The 19850-nt window shown below is 40.0% G+C and overlaps 1 protein-coding gene across 1 annotated transcript in view; it reads right to left on the reverse strand.

Annotated features, from left to right (window-relative positions):
- fgfrl1a (fibroblast growth factor receptor like 1a) overlaps nt 1-19850 on the reverse strand; it is a 51462-nt gene that overhangs the window by 3341 nt on the left and 28271 nt on the right. The window contains exons 3-4 of the mRNA XM_033974189.2: nt 5675-5752; nt 655-954 (exon numbers count right to left, since the gene is read on the reverse strand). Coding sequence (XP_033830080.1) covers nt 655-954; nt 5675-5752 — 378 coding nt within the window. The remainder of the gene's footprint in view (nt 1-654; nt 955-5674; nt 5753-19850) is intronic.

Consider the following 19850-nt stretch of genomic DNA (forward strand, 5'->3'; position numbering starts at 1 on the left):
CTCTGCCAGCAAATCATTAAAATAGGCTAAACGCTAATGGTGGTGTTTTCAGTCATATGATCTTAAAGGTTTTTGCATAATCACCTTATTGTGAGTTGCAGTGGAAAAATCCCATTTCAGCCTCAGCTCTTTGGTCCCCACAGAACACAGTGTAATATGTTATTGTTTGGCCAGCAGGGATTTTTAGTCTGGTTAGATATACCACTAATACGTCTCTGATATGCAGGCATGGGGATAACAAAAGGACTCTGGGAAGTGGCAGGGCAGAAATAAGCCAAAAACATCCATAATGTGCATATATTAAAGTCTTTTTCCTCATGATGTTAAGTGACCGTATCAGTTTACAAGAAACAATGGAACACTGGATGTGCTACAATTTTAGATTTAGATTTTATTTTGGTCTTGAAAAGTGTCTGAAAATCATGAAAAATAAATGAAATACAAAAAACAGTGGTACCTGCTTTTCTATACACTGTATGTACTGTGAACTAACACAAACTTGTTATTTTACTCGTTCTCCCAACATTTTTCACTTGTGGTTGCCATCAAATTTAAAGTGAATTTCTCTGCATATATTACTATGTCTATAAATTTAAAGATCTTTGTGTGATTAGATGTTTTCTGTGTAGTCCATCTGTGCAGTGTGTGACTCACGTATGACTTCCACTTTGTAGGTGGCGTTGATCTGTCCCGCCCGGTTGGATACTTGGCAGGTGTACTTCCCGCTGTGCTCTGGAGTGAGGTTCTTCAAACTCAGGGTCCACTTCTTCTTCTTGGGTTCTCCCCCTGCAGCCGCCCTGCTGTCCTCGTCCACCAGGGGCCTGTTGTCTTTGAGCCACACGATGTCAGGTCGGGGGTTCCCACTGGCTGTGCACTTCAGACGCACAGAGCTGCCTACGGGACGGATGATCACTCGCTTCCTCATCTTGGCGGGCTGGGTGAAGCGGGGGCGCACTGTGGACACATAAATGAAAACATATTCAAATTCAATTATTCATAAAAGTTACAGGAGAATGTTGGGGTCAAGCTCTGCTCAAACTGCTTTCCCTGGCGACAAAAATAACAGTTTTAAGAAGACACAGAGAAGCAGTTCTACAATGATTATAGCAAGACTGCACAAGTAAGTAGTACATTCAGTTACATGTATTCAGTTACATTTACTTGAGTAACTTTTTAAAGAAATTGTACTTCTCAGTAATTGTGTTTAAGTCCATCTAATCAGAAAGACATACCCCTACAACAATCATATGTTCAATCCGACATCATTTCCAAAGATGAATAATTAAACATTAAACAAATGTGCAATTGTATCATTATTGTATTATAGAAATCATGATACTACAAATAAGCAAAAAAGGATGCAAAGCAGGGATGGAATATGAAGTACTGGAAATAAATAAAATAAATTAATAATAATGATAACAACAACAACAACAACAACAACAACAACAACAACAATAATAATAATAATAATAATAATAATAATAATAATAATAATAATAATAATAATACAAAATTTAAATATATATAATTCTCAGTCATTTCTTGAACCACTACAGTGTATTTCTAACATTATTTAGAAGTAATGTTACTCTTACTCGAGTACAATTTTTGGCTTCTTCATCCACCTCTGATGGCGAGCAAATAATCTTCAAGACATTATTATTTTTAAATTCCAAGTGAAGAAAACTTTGAAAACATTTCATTTCATTTTTGAAAACAAAGAGCTACAAATTGTGGAAGATCACTTCATTACAATTTTTATATAATAACAGTTGTGGTTTTTTTTTCCCTTTCAAACAGACTATAGACTACTTTTTCACTCCCTTTTGGTGTGAATGAAGCCCACAGCTCCTGGCACATGGGACAAAAGGCCAGAACAGAAGAAGTTATTGGTGGAGATAAATGGTTTGCAGGGCAGTTTTATATTTACAGGCAGTGTTCTGTTCTATGTCTTCCAGGGGCTGGGGCTGAACCGATTGGAAAAGATCGAGGAATTCATCACAAATTCTTATGTGACACTTTTATTAGACGTAAAGAGCGATCAAAGCTATGTTATCTGAAAAGCCTGCGACACAGAAGGAGGCTGCAGAAATATTTCAAGCCTGCTGGGTTTCACGTTCTCTTATTTATTTATTTCTACAAAGGGGAACCATTTGAACACTGGGGGCCTTTCTTTGAGGGGCAAACTGTGTTGGGCTTAGAGGGGAAAAGAATTTATTAATTGTTAGTTTTTCATCAGTATATTTTTGTTCATTTAGAAGGAGTCTGGTATGTTTCTTCAGAAAACAAAGTGTACAAAGCAAACATGCTCCAGTGATGGTATTTTGCGACCACTGTGGGTTAAAAGGCCAAAGTGGGGCAGGACAGACTGCATTTTGAAAAGAGATTCAATATTTCAGCTAGGCCTGCACAGTATATTTAACAGCTTTCATCGTCACACTTATGATCACATATTTAGCTGTGAAACTTAGCATTATAAACTTTGTGTTAACTTCACTTTCCTGCAGTATGACTTCAGTATTGCCGGTTTGCAGCGCTGTGTGGCTCAGAGTACAGACTTTGGAGTTTAGTCCAGTCTTACACAGCCATAAATCCATTTTTGCTTTCGTATACCTCATATCAGTAAAGTTTAGCCTAAAATAGCCTGAATCCGCTGCCTGATATCTCTGCATTTTTTATACAGATTGATATCAGTCTGGTCCCCACTTTCTTTGTCATGTCTCAAGCCAAACGCAATCATGAAATCTCGTTTGTTTTTTCTGTGACGATATGAAACAAAGGCAATCATTGGTCACGTATGTTTTATAAATAAAATCGAATTGATCTCACCTCAGATAAACAGACTTTAGTGCTTGGCTCTTTAAAAAACGCCCCCTGTGACATTTTTTTTCCTTAATATTTTTCCAATAAGATGACCATGCGTGTCTCCGATTGGCTAATCCACCTGTCAATCACACCCGTTTGAAAAACATCTTTATAAAGTATTGAAGAAGTGTGTGTTCTGGATCCCAGGCATCTAAATCAGCGATACTCTGCTGATTTATATTCATTACATGTTACATTTCATGAAGCTGTGATGTAACTGGATGTCAACATTTGTTCTTGTTAGGAAATGACTGTGAGGGAACTGGACAGATCAGTTTAGCTTGCTCTCCAGGGACACAGATGCAAACCTTTAATGCATCAAATTAATTTTCTGCTCCATTGAAGATTATCACTGGTGTGGAACTGTCCATTACACTCCATGAAACCCACTCTTTTGAAGTCCTTTACAATCCAATCAGCTGCAATTTATACATGCTTCGGCTACGGCTCTTGTTATTTTCTGTAAACATGCTCTCACAAACTTATTTATGCTTGATGCATTATTCGACTTTTAGTTTAGACCGGATGAAATCACTGCCCAATCAGTGCTAGAGAAAGTATGGGCTGGTGAAACACATGGCAGAGTGCCTCGTAGTATAAACAACGTAATTGGCAGCAATAAAGTTAATAGTTCTGTTTGAGACACAATCTTTGAGTCACTTCCTCTTGTTCCTGACACAAAAGATTACCGTGATTGAGTAGCCACATGTCCATGAGAACACACTATTCAACATATCATTACTTTGTACCGAACCAGCATCTCTAGGTTAACAGCTCTTAAATAACCGAGCATCTTTGATTTTCACCACGCATCTATTTACTAACCATGCTCCCATAGTAAAAGCAGAGACCCAACATCACTTTAAATATCCTGAGGTAAACTGAATCCACATCGTAGGCTCATAAAACGGCAGATGGTGACAACAGAGCAAACATTTAGCCATGCAAATCCCCTTATGTACCATCAAATGCCTTGCTACTCTTCCACTTGAAAACAAATGAACTAACTTAACCTTAACCTCTATTGAGTATGCACCTTTCCTTTAAAAACACAAGACAATCAACAAACAGTAAAAACACATCAAAGAGACATAAGTGGCCAATGGGGAGGGAGGAGAGGAAATCGTTCACGGGAGCGCTTGATTTTACAACCTTAACCGCAGCGGATAGCTATCAACCCGGGCGATAAATCTGTATCCAACTACTGCTGTCCTTTAAAACGGGTTGTTTTTCTGGCTCTAAGAAAACAAACAAGTCCAAGAATTATGAGTCAGGTCTGAAATCCGTAGATCTCACTATCACCACATCCTCCTGCTGACCCTAACCTGGGCAGTACAACAAAACAAACACACTGTGAGTCTCGCCTTTATGCACTCCGAGTTGGAATAAGCTACTGGACTTGTGCTGAACTGTGACCACAGCGATTGAGATGGTCTATCAGATAATGAGGGGAGAGGAGTGGTTCAGGGTGACTGAAAAAAGAAGCACGGGTGATGGATTTTTGTTTGGAGGAGTCTCCGGTCATGGTGATCTTGAACAAATAAGATGGTGATTGAGGGTAAGGTACAGATACGGAGTGGACTGGAGGGATTCAAAGTGTTTAAGGTGAATAATAGTTTAGATTCCAGTTACTGAGTCAGACTGACACCCATAGAAACGAATACGAGGACCTAGTACATCAGTAAGGAGATATAAAGGAATGTGATGTTCATATTACTATACCAACAGATTATTTGAAGTGAGGGGAAAAACAATAAAATAAAACCAGACTGGGTTGAAGGCAAAACAATAAAAAGTGAGAGCGAGGGCATATGGAGAGGTGCAGAGAAAGAAAAACAGTTTGGAGAACAGAGCACTGAGGCCAGGGCCAGAGAAGGGGACCAGAGGTGAGAGAGCCCAGAGGCCAGGCTTGTTCAGGGTCTCAGGGGCCACTTCAACGCCACACTTCACAGTGTAAAAATACTGCTGACCCTTTGGCTGGCTGCCTTTGATCACACATACTGGACCTGTATGTGCGTGTGTAACAGTGAGTGTGTGTGGAACACACACACAAGGACGTCTTCTACAATGATGCAGCCAAACAGATATTTGAAATGTGAAGTAATTCTGGCGTTCGTCCAGTTTATGGCTGAGGGAATCGTTTGAGAAGGGAGAGTAATCTTGTTGGCTGGATTTGAAGCTTGCAAATCAATTTTGTGCTTATCAACAGCTGCTTCGTATATAATGGAGAGAGAATATATGGGACATTTGTATTACACGCAATGAGATACAGAAGCAAAATGTTGTGGGCAAAGTCAACTGTTGTTACAGCGATGACAAATTAAGAAATGTAGCTGTTGTTAAATAGAGAACAAACTACATCCAACAATATTCATGAGATTAGTCCTGATGTCATTAAAGGCTGTTTTGCAAGAGCAGTCTGAAAAGAGATCTATATAAGGAATACAGTGTGTGGAGTGTTTGTGTAAGCACATAAAAACAGATCTGCTCCAGAGATATTTTGCCCCAGTGTTTAGAAGAAGCACTGAGGGGCAGTAAAAGACAGACAAGAGAATAACAACAAGCAAAGATGGAGCGCTGAAGTTCCATGACAGAGGGGTCCTGGGAGACGGAGAGGGGGCAAAGGAAGGAATGTGTCCCTCCAAATCACACCTCACACAAATAGACTGCACTGAGTCTGAGCCAATTATCTGGGCAAGCACCTCCACACACTTTGCACATGGCCCGGTCTGCTACTGCACAAGGCCATAACGCGTTCAAACTGTGTTATTTTCATCGACATGATTGTGCTTGTTTGTGTCCTCACCGAGTTTCCCAGCCAAGTCCGGGATGTTTTCTGACCCCCCATTGGTAGGTCCTGCTCCACCTCTTGAACTGGAGTCATCTAGAAGAACAAACAAAACAGGGAAATAAGTGAAAAAGAACACATACAACCAATATGAACTTACACAATTAAGCCTTAACATGAATAACTAAATAAAATAACACATAAGGACATACAAAAATATCGTAGTTATTCACAAAACCATGCCAAATGTTGAACTAATACTGATTGATTTATCTCCGCAATCGATCAAATCTTACTTCTGTTTCTCACATTGAACAGTTTTATGGTCTAGCGGTGTTCTATCTGTTTCTCTCACTCCCCTACGGACTAAAGATACACACATCTGTTAAAATATTCAAGCGAAGACCTCTTTAAAATGAATACAGTGTGTATGTGGGGCCCCCCAACATGAATGAGGGCAGCCTGTTCATAACCAGATCTATGTGGATTACAAAGAGAAATTACATTTGAATGAACCCAAAACTAAAACCAAAACCGGATGGACTTTATAAAAGAAAGAACATCATCGAAACAGCTTCGGACCACCTGGAGAAAATCTGTGGCAGCTAATTACAAATGGATATGATTACAGATGCATGATGGTACATATGTGTGCGAGTACAGTCTGAGACCACCTGAAAGCTCAAAGTGTTTAATGCAGCGCCAAATGTCTTTACAGCATCACTATTTGGAAGATGGAATAAAAGACGTTTTTGAAATGCAAATACAAGCATGACCTGCATCCTCCTGGTGGTATTAATAGCTGTCTGTGTGCGGCGGACCTGCGTGCATATACGTGTGTGTGCGTGTGACAGCCCCTCTTTGGGTGTGTCCACGCATGTAGGGGTGCCTGTGTTCTGGAGTTACTTAACTAAGTGGTAACCTGAGGTGCTGGTACTCCTGTTGCACCTCCCGCTGCCACATGGACGGCCAGTTCTAGGAAAGGCCAGGCGTTTGAAGCCGAGCGGCGAGCGAGCGAGGAGGGGGCAGTGATATGGGGGGTTTAGCACTCTCTCAGTCAGAATCCCTCCCTGAGGTAAGATGTGGGCCAGTAATGTACCCTGGCAGACCTCCTACAGTACAGTTAGGAGAGGTCCTGTTCAACTTCTACTGTACATACACCGTGTATGTCTGGAATTTAAGTGATTTTGGTATTAATATGATCAATATACATGCAAAAAATATGATGTAAAATTGCGATCAGTGTTAAAATAAAGAGAAAAGAAACATGAGATGAGACCAGATCGAGTGCACAAAGAGTTCCATTTCAATATAGTGCACAATACACATCACACTGTCATTACAAACAAGTATTACATGTATGAATGATTTTCTGCTCACTGAATGAAGACAGTGGCACCCTCGTCTCTCCATCACATGACTCTGTGGTTCTACACATACAGTATTACATAATATTTGACACTCCACAGAAACTGGTTTACATCTTGAACAAAAAAGATTAAAAGGCTAAACAGCTCCAGCTTTTGCCATCATCAAAAATTAAAAGTGACTTGTGTGAAATTAAAGTTTGGAGCGGGACCAGGCGCGGAGAGCACGTCAACCCAGTCAGTTCACATTCATATCAATGAGAAGTTATAAAGTGCAAATTTCCAGGGTCAAATAATGATCAAAAACTTGGATCCGTGTCCTGAAAAACAAAATCCACTTAAAGGTTGTGCCCTCATATCTGTAATCAAAAGTCTATTTGCAAGATTTCATTTGTGCCAGTAAATGTGTTTTGCCCCTTTTTTGGTCTAGTAAAAACTGTTGTGAGTGCAGAAAGTTCAAAGCGAGGGGTAGAGGTATTGCTTGTTTGGAACTAAACACACAGAGAGAAGTAAACAACCTTCTGCTTTTAATAACCAACACATTTTTACGAATTCTTTAGTACCTTTTAGTATTGGGTCTGTTATATTGACTTTCCAAACATTTCTCAGCAGTTTCTCCAAACACAAGTTGGTGCTGTGAAGTTAATTATTCTGATGTTCTGTTTTGTGTCAGTATAATTTTCAACGTGGTTACGCTGTCTTTTTGAAAACTATACAGAACATAAATCATCCCAATTCCTGTTCAACTTCTTTCAATCTGCAGGAGGGAAAAGACTCAACAGCGTGCTACATTTCACACATTGACTGCCTGGGCACTCCTGTGTGTATTTGTACAACGCTTTCTTTTATTTACCTTAAGGTCTGCTGCAGAAGAGGAGTAGTAACTGGATAGGAGCATGCCGAAAACTGGGTCCGAGCTGTGTGCGGGTTTGGGGGCCACTGTTTTGCTAAGAGGTCATGTCCTTCTAAGTTTTAATATAGAGACACTGGATATGTGGACAGAACCTTCGTGAGCATGCGAGGGGCACAGCTAGGCATGTTTTAGAGACCTGCTATGTATAGTCAAGACAAAAAAATGGGAGTAATTTTGTGAGTTTGCATATCTGTCACAGTGAAGCACGGCTCAAATCCGCCAAAATCACACTGTTTGTCCTGGAACTAACCAGAAAACAACACACTTTCATTCTAAACGTAATGGCTCAACTTTATAAAACCGTCACTAGCTACCGCAAAGCAATATGTTTTTCTTACACTGGTAAAACAGCAAACGCCAGCTAAAAGTGGTTCTATATACAACACGGAATGAAAAATTTATGATTTACCCAAAATGAGTTTACCAAGTGGTACAAGTGGTTTGACAATAAAAAATAATAGGAGACAGTTTTGCGAGACAGATGCGATTTAAAATGTCATTCATCAATACTGCTCTACTGGAATCCATCCTGCCCAGAGTTTGGATTGTAACACAGAGCTGAAAACACACAATTTGTCCTTCACCAATGAATGCCTTCTGAGCACTGACCCCCTGCTTCAACATCATTATAAGTCCATAAGAGCTTGCCTTCTCTCTGAAAACAATTCCACCACACGAGTCCACATGTGTCTGTCAGGAGACCACTGTTGATGCTGTTGCAATAAATGGGATGATTATATGTTGCTGCCAATCATAGACACTGGATCCTGCGCATTCCTCAAATCTCCAAAAACCTCTGCTCGGCCACAGTCATTCCCCTAAATGACTCCCCACAAAGACTCCATCCAACAATAGACCGGATAAATTCAATATGCTGTTTTGGTAAGTGATGCAAAACTTGGAGTGCAGTAATCATCGGGGGGTTGTCAGGGTTACAGTAGTATAAACAGTAAAGTAAGTATAGAAAACTGATTTGACAAATAATTAAAGGTGCACTGTGTACCTTTCCAGCAGGAACCAGTCACGTGCTTGTGTTCATGGAGATGTTATTGCTTTGTCTGGACGTTTCTAGATTAATCTACCTTGCATCTCTTCAACATTTCAAGTGGTAAAAGAAAATAATTTGATAAACCTGACTTTTTACTGTGAGCGGGGTCATCTCTCCACAGATCTGACCTGTAACTTTGCCTGATGGTCTCACCTGCTAGTCTCCATGGAAAGGGATCATTTTAATGCCATTCCAGGTAAAGTTATAACATCTCCATGGAGACAAGCACCTTTTAAGTAGTAAGCTTGAGTCTACATGTAGCTGGTGTTAAACCTGGTCCAGATTAAGACCATCAGAAATATTGAAATTGCTGTAGTCTGAGCAGAAAAGTGAGAGAAGTGTGGAAGCGTGCACGTTTAAAGTCCACGTGCACTCCCTCTCCTACGCACACACGCACACACAACTTCACACAAACGTCACTGTGATTTACGCTCCCTCCCGTGGCGAGGCCGTGTTGCCTTATGGAAGTCATTATAAGTTGTGTTGCTACACCGTCCTCCATTAACAGGGAGACACAGTGAGGGAGTCAGAGACGGAGAAGGAGAGCGAACAAGACGGGATGTGACGGACTTCAGATGAGGTCAAGAGGGAGCGAGGCCCACATGAAAGAGCTGCTTACAGTCAGAGCGAGGGGCAGTGCTACAGGGGAAAGGCGACAAAGCAGTGAGATTTATTAAGAGCAGCGATAGAACAGACAACTCTACACTACAGTTAACTGCCGGGCTGTCGGAATGACCACAGGAACTAGTCTGATGGGTTAACAGCTCTCATATGTGTAATACTTTTAAATACACTCAGATTATGTGTATGCTGAGTAGGCCTGTCATGATAAACACTAAATTGACTTATTGTTGAATACATGATAAATGGATTTGTGGGGTCAATATTTATCATGGGCACATTTTCTTTGTACTAGCGGAACATTTTTGGTTATTTTTAGGTACTGAGATGAGATTTAAGCTGTTGAGGTTTGAATTATGAACTTTGATGACTTATCGATACAAACCAACTACTTAAATGCTGCATTCTGTTCATTATTGCAGTTGTTTGGTTTTTTTTTACATTTTTGTACATTTCAGATACTTTTGAGGATAATGCTTCTGCTTCTATGCTTTGGTTTCAATATTATCGTTTATCATCTATTTACTTCAGCAATACATCACGTTTCAAAATTTGTTATCACGACAGGCCTAATGCTGCTACAGATGAGCTGTTTCCAGGTGAAATCTCTGTTTTACTGGAACATCTGATCTCATTACACCTCATCATTACTAACAGAAGACACATCACCAACACCTGACAAACATGAAGTTTTTCCCTTACTTTTTTTCTTGTCTTGGACTAAATCAGAACAACAAACATTTTTACAAGTGAAACTTTACAATGCAATTTACTGATGTAATTAAACATAGTACCACTTCAGGCTCAGGATCTGTAAGATATGACGAACACACGTCAACCATTCACTCACAATTGTTTCCAGCTTTTCCAGCTATTAGCTATTTAGTCCTAAGTGCTTTGGGGAGAACTAAATGGACTTTGGAGTGAATGTATACACTTTTTATGATGCTTGGCAAACATTAAGCCAATGAAAAAAGGAAAAAGTGACTATTTTTACACAACAAAACAGTGCATTATTATTCCGCTACATCTCTCTTAGGAAAGCTTAGTGAACCTTTGGACTCATGGCCTTAACACTGCAGGGCTCCAAGAAACAAAGGATGCATTATGTTAGGTGTTACAATATTTTTTTTTCATTTATAAAAATTGTCAAAATAGTTTTTCTTCCACTCTTGTAAAGGAAAAAAAGAACTGACCACTTCAAATCACAAGCTTTATTTTTGCTTTCATAACCTTGTGTCCATTCGATTTGCCTGAGTGCTTCTGCTTACGTTTGCAATGAAAACTTTAGGTGTATATTCTGAAGTCTGCCAGAGATGGTTGGACTTATCTAAACTGTAATCCCTGCTCCCCACCTTACTGCGGCCCCGCTCTCCCTTTCGACACAGTTCCTCCTGAGAAATCAAACGGAGCTTTGATTGGGTCGCAGACTAAACACAAGCCGTTTGAGCAGAAACATTTTGGATGTCAGCATCGCGGGCTAGAGAAAGAGCAACAGAGGGGGAGCCCAGGGGAGAGGGACCGGGCGCATACATATATAGTTGTATATTTGTGGATGTGTGTGTAACTTTAAGCAGAGTTTCCTGAGGTGGAGGCGAGCGCAGTTTGATCCTATGCCATGAATGGGCTCAGAGCGCTAATTACAGCCACCTGTGTGAGTCTGTGCATTGGGAGAAAGACTGTACCATTGTAAGCGCACATACATATATACAGGACTCCAACAAAGAGCTAATGTAATGTCATAGTTGGAAGGAGACAGGCCTCCCTTTCCAGGCCCTCAGTGAAAAAAGCAGGTCTGGTACGTGTCAAGCTTGTTATATCCACTTTGTCCTTGACCAATGGCATGTCCGCGTGTGTCTGCACAGCTGTCAGTCAATCAGCGGCATCCAGACCTCACCGGAAGATATCACAAGTTAAAACCAGAAGGCAGAAACTATGAGGAAATACATTTTTGTGTGTGTGTTCGATCCCCACATGTTAGGACTGGGCGAAAATGATTTATAATATTTTTTTTATCCATATCGATTTGTGAACATAAACACATTTTTAATAATTGACATTTAAAATAAAAATAAGACACATTCCTTACTCCACAACCTGAGCTCCACATGCTTTTATACACAGAAGATTGGCTCTAAACCTCTTGATTATAATGAGAATATAATGCGCTATAATAATCCAGCTTTGCCACATACTGTGACTGGAGGATCCAATTTGGTATAGGTGTCTTGTTCAATAATCAGAACAGAAATCAAACCAGCCGACCTCAGTCTGTGTCAGCTTGTAATTCGCCAAAATTAATATTAATATGTTGACGGTTTAGAAGAACAATACTTTCTACTGAATATAGCATTGATTTGTACACTATGACCTATACCTTCCATATGTCTACCAAAACTAATATCTATGTTTGTCCAGGAAGCAGTAAAATACACGCAGTGCTGCTAAAATGAAGTGTAATGGCAAAAGTAATGAAACTATATAATCACGGCTTGACACATCTGGCCTTCTCGCCTTTCACTCCTCAACAATGTAACAGTCAAATGTCCAAAGAATATATTTGGATTGGGATGAGGGTCAGGCAGTAGTCCGAGTGTGAGAGCGAATAAAAATAATGCCATTGAGAACAGTAAAGCCCCACAAGTTGCCAGTTCCTCCAGACAAAATCCTGAAAAGTCGAACGCTTCCAGGTAACTAATTCAAGCCAGAGAGCAGTGATGTAGCCAAACCTGCTCAGCAATAAAATTTTGTTCCAGGATGTAAAATTTGCCACCACTGCAGGCTGAAAATACTTCCAGACTTTTCGCGCTGGGACTTTTATAGATTCACAGTATAGCGGCTCACTATCCCCTTGTCAAACTACTCGTCTTCTCATCCAAGTACATCCATCATCACTTAACATGTACTGTCTAAAAGGAGCGACCACAACATTAGCAGATGTTCATGGCGCTGTGGCCAAATAAGCTTAAGTTAATCAGAGAAATGTGTTCTAGTGAAAGGCTTTAAGTGGTTGGTGAGACTTGGACCTAGTTTTGATGAGGTTAAGGATAAAATGGAGACAAGATTGTAAAACGCAAAAAAAATGCTAAAAGTGGGTCTCATACAAGGATTAAAATTTTGGGTGCCAACAAAAGATTACACAGGCTGAAAATCATTGAAGAGATGAATATGTACAACTGTAGGAGCTTTATTGCTTAAGAGGACATACATAACTTGGCTCCAATGATATAAATGGCTGCAATTAGTAGCATTAATATCAAGTATATGTGTATTAATTAAAGTCTTAAAGGACCCAGATTACGCAATTTTTTGATCTATGTTATCATGCTGTTTCCTCATCACAAACATACCAGGAGTTGTGTTTTGTTTCATTCACACATGTTTAACACATAAAATCTGCATATTTAGGAGAGTTTTCTCAGACAGAAAACACTCTGTTCCACCTTGTGATGTCATACCGTAATACAGAAAGTGCTCCACTGTTTAAAATCCACTTTTTAAACTTCATACTCCTTCACTAGAATAATTTAGATGGTTTCAGCACTGGAATTGCCTATCTCTACTAAATCAAATGCACAAGGAGCTGTTAACTTGAAAATTACAATTTCATGACATCACAAGGTGGAACAGAGCATTTTGAGGTTTGGAAATGGAAATGTAGACAGACGCAAGGGTTACGCAAACATGTGTGAAAGAAATAAAACACAACTCCAGGTAGGTTTTTGATGATATAACATTGTAACATGTCTTAAAGCTCACAAGAATCCATTTTGTGTACTGTCGGCCTTTAAATAGGTAAATAGAGAGTTGCGTCATGAGGGATATCCTTGTCAAATCATTATGAAAAGAACTACACCCTCAACTCCAATGGAATCACAGTCTGTTGCCCACTGTTGATCTCTTACATGGTGAAGTGTATTCATAGGCTATTGTTTGACATAAAGAACAAATGATGTCAGCTACTAAGAGCTACCTGAGCCGTCTGTCTGCATTAACTTCAGTTTAATCGTGCATTGGATTGGAAAGCTTTCTGACCCTGGCTCCCGACCTCTTGGGAAGGCAGTGAGGACGGCACATTTTTGCACGAGCGATAAGTAAAGTATCATATTATTCGGTCTTTCGGTGTTTGAGCAAACCCCTAAAGAGCCCCGCATTGCATTGAGTAACTTACCAAGAGAAAAGTGAGTTTAAGTGTGTTGCATAAGGCTGACAAAGCACAAATCTAATCCCCAATCAATCTCCATCTGATATTATCCAAATACACAAGATGCGATTAACATGCCACATTTTTATAAGACGTTTATGAGTACAAATTTGTTTTCCAGAACTCTGCATCATTTCAATGCTGGTATATTTGCCGGTACAGTGGGCGGGCAGGCACGGGCCATTTACCCTTGGCGGTCACGTTTAGGTTAACAATGAGGTCTGGGTTTGGTTATGATATGAAAAATGTTGAGAAAACGATGCTTGTCCAGTGAAGAACATGGTCTTTGTCAAAGCATAAAATATCAACAGAGCAATGAAACAACACACAGGCACGAGGCAAGCAGCTACATACACTGGCTCATAAATGTCACATTCTGATGGGGTTTATAAGTTCTGAAAACATACAGTTAAGGATCATTTTTCTCAGAGTGCATATTTATAAAACAAGAGCATCTGGCTTTGTTCACGCTGTTGTTTTAGTCTTCAGAAGTAAAGTAGCTTCATGGCGTTGATTCTGTCTCTTTTGCTAATATCTTTCTCCACACACAAGTGCAGTAGGCTGTGACAGGGCATTCATCTTCACATGTGCGGAACATCTCTCATCCCAGGCCCTGTTTTACATCAGTGTTCACACTTCATCCATGGAGCAGTTGGGTCAAGTGTGGAACACAGACTGAGGTTTACCTTAAATGGAGACAATATGGATGCCACGCAAACACGCAGCTGCACCTCAAGGCCCTGACCAGCACCTGACAGATTAACATCATGGGGGCTATCCACTCAAGGGCATGAGTGAGTCACAGGAATTAGGGAATTACTTCATGTCCGCTGCACTTCGGGGGCTTTGAGATCACAACTGTGAAAAAGCATGCATGGCTTTTGCATGTTTTTATGATCAAGCTATGCTAAACTGTCAAACCACAAGTTAAACTATCAATTTGGTGGAGCAGAAAAATTACTAAAAGTAATTTATATTGGCAGTGGTATTATTTGCATGTCTCAATCGAAATGTATTAAATCTACAGTCACATCATCAAATTAGATTGTCGACCCAAGTATTCGCAACCAATCATGATGCGAAGACAGATTTGGAATTCCTCATAATGCATTTGCGTAGACTTCAATCCGTCTTTGTATTTTTCATGATTGCCAATGGTCATGTGCAATTGTGCATGTGCCAAGCTGTGAACATATGAATGCAATATGTGCATCAAAGTCCAGGCCGCCGCTATCTGCTGCCCCAGTGCGCGCGGCCTGTATCATGTAATTGTGCATGTGTGTATATTTATAAGCATGTTCCTCCAGCTGCTCTGTGTGTAACCCTAGTAAACATCAAGGCAGTGCTTTTGCTTTGCTGAATTAACGAATCTCTCACATCCACGGCCACGCGCCGCCTTTGAAACGCACACCGTCGGCCTCGCCTCGGCACTTTGAACCCTCAATCACTCTCCTTCTCGAGCCGCCCCGACTCTTCCCAGGATCGGATTATTATTCAGTTAAACATCTACTCATTAGTATGTTGTTAGTGCTCCCTGGATTGGCCCTCTACTCGAATTACATTACCAAATTCATTTTCACCGTTTATTAAGAAGGTCGCAGCTGTTGTTAGCCATGTGAGATGCTATGTTCAATTCTTTTTTTTTTTTCTTTTTTTTTTTTAAGACAATGTAATTTTTAGCTTTCCCCATCAATGACAAGAAGAATAAATTGCATTGATAGCTTGGTATATGTTGAATATACGTGTGGAATATGTGGAATATAGGCCTGTCGCTATACATTTAGAAGTACAAAAATATCACGTAAAAAATAAATAATAATAGAAAACATCAAATGTACAATATTGTTAAAAATTTTTGAAGTAGCTGCTACAAATAAATGACATGGACTCAATGGAAGTTAATGATTTGACCATCTACAGCTTACTACAAAATACTTCAAAAAGAAATTGCAAATTTTCCCCCTCTCGAGCCATGTTAAAAAACAAAACAAAATCCAAGCAAAAAACAAAACAAATAGGTAGGTACATAAGTCCATTTAAAACATTTAAACCAGGTGCAGGTGTGATTAAACTGCATTTGTGGCACTATTCCATTTTTGAGAAGCAAAACAGCCAAAAGCACTTTTTCTCATGTCAGTTTTGATGCGTTCAGTCCTTTGACTTATACAATGGGATCTTATAAATACATTTTTTTCAGTGGTGATCTCACAGATAGCGATGGACAACCTAGTTTTTCATATAGAATGATAAATACAAAGCCCCAAATATCTTATTAGATATTATATTAACTATAACTTATTGAACAATAAATCAATATTAACAGGACCGGCTGAGTGGGACATTTGCCAGCAGTCTAGATTTATTTGGATTTGCAATGGCTTAGCTCACAGCACATCTTACCTATACTTGAATAATTATATTGAAAGAAAACAGTGCTGTGCTAAAAAACAACATCTTTTTGCAAAGTAATTACAAACATACAGTGTACTTTATCTACATGCCAAAAGTGGATGCACCTTATGCGGGAAAATACTTTAGTACTTTATAGCACTGATGGAACCAATTACACATAATGATTGTACCTACAGCCAATATGTTTCTGTTAGACTTATAGACTTATATAGACTTATAGACTATCTATAGAGAAGGATGCCTCAATATGAAAGTAAGTTGTACCGTTTTTTTTGTATGGAGATGACAGATAACGTGGCACTAAGTGATAGATCTTAAGAGTTGTAAACCACATCAATCTGTCATCACTGTAATGAGAGAATGCAAATTAAAGATGCTAGTTTGTCCTGGGGCAACCCTCTTAGCAACTAACCTTATTTGCTTGTACACAAATGTTCCTTTTTTGCATACATAACTGTTTTTTATGAATTACCTCCACAACATGTCAGTGTGTTTAGATGTCCCGGTGTGTGCTAATTGGGGCTACGTGGTTGTTCTGTCTAACTTCAAAGTAGCTGGCACGCTTTCTACTGCGCGGCTACATGCTGACAGGCTAGTCTTTGATGAACAACTATTTACAACAATGTAAAAACCAAGCAGCTCATCACCAAGCGCCGCCAGGCAAAGTTTCACCATGACTCACTCGGGTGCACGCTTTGTTTCACGCTTGTTTGTTGTATTGTGTTGATGCCATCTTTTTTGTGGATTAAAGATAATAAAAGCTTTGTACGCAGAGCTTTGGAATGCTCTATTCCCGCTTGGCCAACGCCGATAGTCGTTAATGGGACCTTATTTTTCCGTCCAGGTAGATAATTAAATAAATAAAAGCACATTTAACTCAACAGGTGCACTGTATGTGTTTGTGCATGCGCAACAACAAAAATAATTGGCAGTATATAACAGGAAGCAGGTAGAATCGAAAATGCTAGAGGGAAGATTGAGTTAATGAGCAGGATTATGTCATTATTTATACCTCTTTGCCGTTTTAATGGTTTTCTAATGCCTGAGTATCTGCCAATAGCATTTCTGTTCAAATTATTTTCTCATCTGACTCTAGCTACGTTGTATTTCGGTTATTTTTTTAAGACCAAAACCAGACACAGAGGCTAACACTAGATGTCATAGCTTATTACAGTTTACACATTGGCAGAAAGAAAAATGTTAGCTTGTGTGGACTAACTTGCCATAGTACTATGCAAACATCATACATATATCATTATAATGGGAGGAATTCAGAGATCTTCTGGTTTAGCCACAATGGCAGTGTGTACGAGTATCAGTTTTCAACATGCTGTCACTTGGATCAAACTCTGGGCTGATAGCACAGGCGCCGCATAACCATCACACTGTTTGTGTAAGAACCATGGGGAAAAACCACCACATGTCTCCTCTAAAAATACAGCAAAACACATTGTTCATGTATTTATGTGAAATATAAGGCAGAGGAATGCAGCATTACAAGTGCGCACATGCAGACTCTCACCTGAACAAAACCCGCCGTCTTATCTGAGTGTCTGGCTATTATTACACCTCACCTATTAAATAGTGTTGTAGTCTAGTTTATCAAGTATATTTAGGCCTGTTTGTCTCACATAGATTGTTAATATTTAAACATTTATGAGATAAAAGATTGGTATCAATCTTACGGATGGCACCGGAGTGGCAGTTGTGTCTATAACTAACAAAAGGATGTTGTGGTCACATTCTGTTACAGCACCAGCGCTGGGATGTAGAACTATGATAACAACTTTTGATAAGAGCAACAAGTCTTTCCATGTCGGCTGCTGGGAAACACACACTATATCTGTGAAGGTTTTTCCACAGCAGCGCGCCGGCCTGTTGTCAGCAAGGTGGGTCTGTGAAAGCCAGATGCAAGCGGCGGAATCCGCAGAGTGACACAAAGACATTGAAGGGGAATCTGTGAGCATAATTCCCTCTTCACGTCATCATTAAGACTTCAAAGCGGGGAGCGGGCCGATACAAGGCTTTTCAGCACTGACACAAATGCATTCTTATGGAGAAGAGTAACGAATGAGAGAATAACAGCAGAATAAAAGAGGGGGAGGAGGGACATTGCGTGTTAAAGAACCAGTCTTTGGCTTTGATGATGGAGCAAGAGTGAAGCAGCAAGGAGCACACAAAAGTTTCTAAAACTTCAAAAGAAGCCTTTTTGTGGCGCAGGTCCACTCTCTCATTCTGCTGGATTCGTCCTTTCTTTTCTCTCTGTCCTCTCTTCAAACATGTCTTTGCTAATTGCCAGGCCTTCTCTGCCCTTCACAGACTCTCCACTCCTCTCCAGGTCTTTCAGCGGGGGGCTGGCTACAGTGGGACGGCCTAATAACCCGTTCTGAGTGGGACAATGGTGCCTGCGGGGCCAGCGACAGATCCCAGCCCTAATGAGAAAAGGCTCCTTGAGTGAACAAGCAGCTCTGTCAATGGACTGCTCTGACAGACTTAGAGCCAGGAGGCGGGGCAGGGTTGTACTGTGGGTTTTTGGTAGTAAGCCCCGGGTGCACTGGCCCATGTATGCATGTGATCAAGACATACTGTACAGTGATAAAACAACATTGGGCCATGAGATAAAAGATGAAAAAGGCGTGCAGATCAAAGAAGTATGTTTAGCGTTGTGTGTGAAGCAAAGCGTGTGCGTGCCTGTGTGCGCACTCACCTCCTGAGGGGAACAATAGAGAACAGCACTAATCCTACACAGCATATAATGGACCCTAAGCTGTCTATTGAGCAGTACATAGCTTCCCTGCTAACTGCTGTAATCACACACAAATGTGCCGGCTCACTCATTCAGACTCTCTTCCTTCCACTTTTACTTTAAATACTTTGATTTCATGATTTCTGAAACCTTTGCATTGCTCTACTTTTGCCTGTTCACTTATTTTTGAATCTTTTAAATGAAACTATTAGCAGGCATTATATCTAAAGATAAATTAAAACTATAACAACTCTCTATACTACAGCAATTAAATAGTCTTTTAACACAAATATGAGTAGTACATTTTCACAATTCACTTCTGTACTCATCAGTAATTAACCCTCTACCCCTTCCACATTCTTGTCCCATTCCCAGCATTTTAAGCAGCAGTGTTTGTTAGCACTGATTGGGTTTTGGAGAAGCAGCGGTAAAATACGACTAGGCCATTGATGTAGCTTAATGTACGTGCCAGTAGATACTTGGGCCCAGTGCATTTACATGTCGTTAGTGTGGGCTCGTTAGGAGCAGATGGAGTCACTGTGCATTGTCTCTTAAGGGGACTTACTGGAGTCATTCACATTTTTCTGACAAAAAAAAGTCTTTTGTTGCCTGTTGAGACCTGTTGCTACCCACATATTTGACAAAAGCTATTGATGAGCAGGAAATGGGTTATTGTGTTAGTGGCATAAATTAGTTTCAATATTATCGTTTATACTTTCCTCAGCGATATATCATACTTTAAAATGTGGCCTTTTAAAACTTTCTACTTTGTAAAAGCAATGGCTAGCAATCTTACACACTTACTTTTTTGTATTTCTTCTATTTCTATCTAAAAAGGGGATCCAAAACTGAGCGTGCAACTGTAATAATAATTAGTTATCTT

This window comes from Periophthalmus magnuspinnatus, chromosome 10 (assembly GCF_009829125.3).
Source record: "Periophthalmus magnuspinnatus isolate fPerMag1 chromosome 10, fPerMag1.2.pri, whole genome shotgun sequence".
NCBI lineage: Eukaryota > Metazoa > Chordata > Actinopteri > Gobiiformes > Gobiidae > Periophthalmus > Periophthalmus magnuspinnatus.